Consider the following 5,725-nt stretch of genomic DNA (forward strand, 5'->3'; position numbering starts at 1 on the left):
CCGCAACCACGGCGTGGTGTCCTGCCTCAAGGGCCACAAGCGCTTCTGTCGCTGGCGCGACTGCCAGTGCGCCAACTGCCTGCTGGTGGTGGAGCGACAGCGCGTCATGGCCGCCCAGGTGGCGCTCCGGAGGCAGCAGGCCACCGAGGTGCGTACCCTCCCGGCCCGGGACGCGTCCCCCTGGGGCATCCCAGGCCACAATGGAGGTGGGGGAGTTGGAGGGGAACCGGGCAGCTATCCACACCCCCGCGCCCAGGGCCTTGCGGCGCCTGTCTCTCACTAGGAAGGATGGTAAGAACGCTTTTCTGCCTACACTGGCAAGCAGGGTCGGGAGGGAGAAAGTAGGCATTTCTGGGGAACTTGGGAAATGTTTTTTCTTAAAAAGCAGGTAGGGAGGCCTTGAAAGTGATTAGGCTCATTTGGAACATCGTGAGAAAATCAATTTGTTTTTATTTTTATTTTTTTACATTTAAAAGTGTATTTTCGTGGTGTTGAGGGAGGGGTTGGGGGAGAGTGGTTGATCCACAGCACGGCGTGCAGCTCCAGACTCGTCACTGCTGTACGAGTGATGATGGAGAAAAAGAACCACGCAGCACGCATGCACTCGGTGCTTCCGCGGTCACTTGGACGTTTGAGATATCCAGAACACTCATTTTACAGATGAGACACAAAGTGTATGAGAAATTAGATGCCTGCAGCCCAAGGTCATCAATCCGAAGCTACCGTCCCTGCAGACTACCTAAGAGCAAGTGGAGGGTCTCTGCTGCTTCCCACCGGAGGACTCCAGCTGCGAGGAGAGCCAGGGTTTTCTTTCCGAGAGAGGCTCTTGAACCTCCGGTGTTGTATTTGTTTCCATATGCTCCTGGACAGGGAGAGCTCAGCGAGCGAGGCTTCATAGGGCCTCCTCCCAGACTCAGGACCAGGGAAGATTTTCAATTTTACTTTTTGGCGGAGAGGAGCTGGGGAGTGGATCGCCAGGCATACTGAAGGCCGCAACCCCACTGGAACGCCTCTCGAGGGCCCAGGAGAGCGCGCTGGACGCCATGGGCACCTGGTCCTGGGCTTGACCTCCTCACAAGTCCCGCATGGGTCATCGCCGGCCCTGCGTTCCCACGCGTTCTCTGTAGCATATGCTGGGTAGGGCGTGGGCGTGGGAGGCCTCAGAATCCCACCAGCTGGAGGTGACTGCGGAGGCGAGGACAGGCGTCCCTAAAGCGCAAATTCGGAGTTTGCAGCTGGACCCAGGAGACCCTTATCTCTTCATTACCCTGTCACTCCACCGTGCCCGTCCTGCCGCAGGGAGAAATCCGCCTGGCCTCACTGCTTAACAGCAGGCCTTGGGCACCTTCTACCCGACAGGTGGGCTCCCAGGACCCAGCCTGGCTGCAACCATCTCTTGAGGTCGGGCGTCCCCCGAAAGGGATTTCACTTTTTCACTTCCCTCCGGGATGTCCCCTCACTTCTGGCCATAGCTTTGAAGTCTAGAGTGACTGTGCTGGAGAAAGCAGGGGGCCCAGCTCACCAGTGGAGATTCCAGCTCTTTGCCCTAGGATTATTGGGTACTGATAGTAATTCGTTTGTAATTATTTTTCACACAGAATGGGAAAATTCAATACATTTAGAAGGGGGAGAGTTTCTAGAAGACTTACTGACATCCCGTCCTTCCCCTTCTCGCCTCCATTTTCTTTCAGGGCATTATTGATGATGTTTCTTGCGTTTACAGGACAAGAAGGGGCTTTCTGGGAAACAGAATAATTTCGAGCGCAAAACTGTGTACCAGAGGCAAGTCAGAGCCCCCAGTTTGCTGGCCAAAAGCATTTTAGAAGGTAAAGCAACAAAATTATCCTTCAGCCTTTTAAACCCAGTTGAATGACTCTCATCAATCAGGCACAAAGTGTGTTTATTAATCAGTTAAAGTGCTATCTAAAGGGAAAGTACTTTTTATTAGAAAGGTTTTGTTTAGGCGTTCTCTGAGCCCATACACTAAAACTGAACCCATAGGGAAAAGATTAGCATGGCCCTGGAGCCAGAAAGTTTTCTTCTAGGAAGGAAACCGCCACCTGGGAAAATGAATCTCACATACCTGCTGAGATTTTTGTCACCACCAGTTTAAGAATTCCTATCATTTGGTTGTCTGCTTAGTGGTTAATGGGTTAATGTGGAGTGCATGTGAAATTTACTCCGTGTGAGGGATGTACAAAGATATACTGCCAAGTGACCCTGGAACAGATGTCTTGGAAGGAAATAAATAACCTAAACAAAGCAAAACAAAACAACACAACCACCTCCACTTTTCTTAGTTGTGGGAGCTGAATAGATGAAGTCAAGTGAGGAGTTTAACATCTGCCCAACCGATAAAGACCTTTAGTCTGGGTGTTCAACCTCAGATTCAACTCTTTTTCATTGTACTTTTTTTTTTTTTATTACTTAGGTAATTCCTGTTATTCCAAACTTCATTTTACCATTTTTGACAACCAGGGTTATAGAATCTGAAAAAGGTTTTGAATCCAGAAAGTGAAGTGGAGGTTGAATGCGAACAGTGCGAAATCTCTAACTTTCTCTCTCCATATTCTCACTTTCATGAAAGCCTGGGGATACGTTAATTTTTCTTAAAATATTACTGATTTTTAAAAACATCTCTATTTGGGTATGGAATTTATTTATTGACCTTTTCAATAATATATTGACTATTTTTAACTGTTTTTCTTTAAATTTTAAAAAATTTAAATATGGGAAAGTTAATGTTTGCTTTAATCACTACCACTTCATGAAATTCAGGTTGAAAGTAAACACAATTTTTTAAGTAGACATTTCGATTCTGTTTTTTTCTTGTGTAGCTTCTGAATTTTGTTGGTTCTGGACAGGTTTTGAAGTTTGTGTGTGTCCTGTCATGTGTTGCATACTTCTGACCATAGAGTGGTTTCTTATGAATTAAAAATGAATTTGGTTACAAACTGGATAAACATATTTATAATAATAAGGCCACATTGATAAACTGAGATTGTGCCAAAGCAACTTGCGAAGTCTGAGGACTAAATGGAATAGTAAATTCAAATGAATAACTTCCTGGCAAAAACTTACAGTAGAAATGGAAACATTAATTTTCAAATTTTATTTTATTTGTAAATGAGTATGGTGGGTTTGTCACTATGTAAACACAAATATAACAATGGATCCTTCAAACAAATTTGGTAGAGGTGAGTGCTTGGGGGTGATGAAATACTTCAAGTATTTTATGCCCCCAGGAATTCTATTTATGTTACACTAATCTTTGTTTTTGAGTTTGTTCCTATTCCTGCGATGACTTAGCCTAGGTTCTAATGACTGCTTGTTCAACCGTTTTGGTATCCGGCCAAAATGATTAGAGCTTGGGAAAAATGTTTTAGAACAGTCATTTTCAATAGAGCAGGGAATACTCCCCACCGTTTTTGGGTTTTGTTTTATTTTGTTTTAATTTTTTTTGTATTGTTAGGGGAAGGGGCCTGGTTAAATTGTTCACTGTAGAGTGTGTTTGACTAGTTAACAGCTCTTTTCAATTTTCTATGCTTCTCTATTTTCTTAAGCCTTTTTTTTCTTTTTCTACTCACGAATCTCCTTTAACTTTCTTTCTTTCTTTCTCTTTTCTCCTAGTTCTCCTTGGATTATTCTACAGCTATTACAGTGTGTACATAATGAACCATCTTTAGAAAATAAAAGTGACATCAGCTCTAGGTATAGATATGTTTTTTAATAATGAAAAAAGATGGCATGGATAATAATAAAACATTGATTGATACAAGATGAATAGCCTTGTCTCTTAATGCATAGGGGGCCATTAAAATTTTTGATCAATAAAGTATGCCTGTTGAAGCAAGCAAGCAAACAAATCCATAACAAAAACAACAGCAACAACAACAACAACAACAAGTTGCAATATGGATATCTTTCACCCTCCCAGGAAACTATTTTAAACCTAACCTGTACTTTTGCATCTGTATAAAAATATTAGTGAGATAGAACTGAAAATAACTATTCTGCTGATTTGTAGTGTTGCTGTTACTTTCTGGGTGTCCAGATTTTTCTTCCGTAGATGTTAATCTCTTTCATGTGCAATCTTTGCTTCTTTTAGGCTATCGCCCCATTCCAGCGGAGACTTATGTAGGAGGGACCTTCCCTCTACCTCCCCCAGTTAGTGACAGGATGAGGAAAAGAAGAGCCTTTGCTGATAAAGAGTTGGAGAACATTATGCTGGAGAGAGAATATAAAGAAAGGGAGATGTTGGAAACTTCTCAAGCTGCTGCTCTGTTTCTGCCCAGCCACATGGTGCCTGGACCTGACTACAACTCCTACAAAAGTGCCTACAGCCCCAGCCCAGTGGAACCACCGAGCAAGGACTTCTGTAATTTCTTGCCCACCTGCCTTGATTTAACCATGCAGTATTCAGGGTCTGGGAATATGGAACTAATTTCTTCTAATGTCAGCGTGGCCACGACTTATAGACAGTATCCCTTGTCCTCAAGATTTTTAGTTTGGCCCAAGTGTGGCCCCATTAGCGACACCCTCTTCTACCAGCAATGCCTGCTAAATGCCACCACCTCAGTTCAAGCCCTGAAGCCTGGGGCCAGCTGGGACTTGAAGGGAGCACGAGTCCAGGATGGGCTCAGTGCAGAGCATGACATAATGCCGTCGAAATTGGAAGGCTCCCTGGTGCTGCCTCACACTCCTGAGATCCAGACCACGAGAAGTGACCTTCAGGGTCATCAGGCTGTCCCAGAGAGGTCGGCATTCTCCCCACCCCGACGGAATTTCTCTCCTGTTGTTGACGTGGACTCCCTGGCAGCTCAAGGGCATGTCTTAACGAAGATCAGCAAAGAAAACACCAGGCACCCTCTGCCACTTAGACATAATCCATTCCACTCATTATTCCAGCAAACGCTTAATGACAAATCGGGTCCTGAGTTGAAAACACCATTTGTCAAAGAGGCCTTTGAAGAGACCCCTAAGAAACACAGAGAGTGTTTAGTTAAGGAGAACCAGAAGTACACATTTACAATAGATAGATGCGCAAAAGACCTTTTTGTAGCCAAACAAGTTGGAACAAAACTCTCGGTGAATGAACCACTGTCATTTTCTGTTGAGTCTATTCTTAAGAGGCCTTCATCTGCCATCACTCGTGTCTCTCAGTGAAAGGCTGCTTAAACAGAAAGCAGGATTTTCTGCAGTCTTAGGGTGTTCTTGCCACTTGCTACTTTTTTTTTCAGGTTGTTTGTGTGAAGAAATTTCTAATGTAAAGATGATGATTTTGAAAAGTTTTATATATTCATAATATGCATGTACTTTTTCTTATCACATATATTTAAACTTACAGATGGAAATTGCCCAATGCGCAAATTGTTAAGTACCATGCTTTACACAGCATTTCAAAAAGCAATAAAATTGACACCGTTTTCTAAAAGACCCAGTATTTGCTGAAGCAAATAGCCATCTCTGTCTAGATGAAGAAGCTATTTTTCTATGATTCTGTATATTTTGAAGTACTCTTAATGGTCACTGGGGGCCACAGGAAAACCTTTATAATACTTTAGTTTTGCATTTTGGAGGGCACATAAATTTAATTATTCAAGACTGTTTGAGGCAAAAATAACTTTAAGGAGCACATAGGGCCATTTGCATGTTTACAGTATCTTCATTTCACGTGATTGGACAAAGCTGAATTAATTTGAAGGGAAATCAAGTGTAATTGTCT

General features: G+C 43.4%; 1 protein-coding gene across 1 annotated transcript in view; it reads left to right on the forward strand.

Moving 5' to 3' along the window:
* The window catches only part of DMRT2 (doublesex and mab-3 related transcription factor 2), a 7,578-nt gene extending 2,138 nt beyond the window's left edge, over nt 1-5,440 (forward strand). Inside the window, exons 4-6 of the mRNA XM_011956480.1 lie at nt 2-148; nt 1,724-1,826; nt 4,109-5,440. Of these exons, the coding sequence (XP_011811870.1) occupies nt 2-148; nt 1,724-1,826; nt 4,109-5,166 (1,308 nt within the window). The 3' untranslated portion in view covers nt 5,167-5,440. The remainder of the gene's footprint in view (nt 1; nt 149-1,723; nt 1,827-4,108) is intronic.
* Nucleotides 5,441-5,725: the final 285 nt, after the last annotated feature.

The sequence above is a fragment of the Colobus angolensis genome, unplaced genomic scaffold (assembly GCF_000951035.1).
Source record: "Colobus angolensis palliatus isolate OR3802 unplaced genomic scaffold, Cang.pa_1.0 Scaffold419, whole genome shotgun sequence".
Classification (NCBI taxonomy): domain Eukaryota; kingdom Metazoa; phylum Chordata; class Mammalia; order Primates; family Cercopithecidae; genus Colobus; species Colobus angolensis.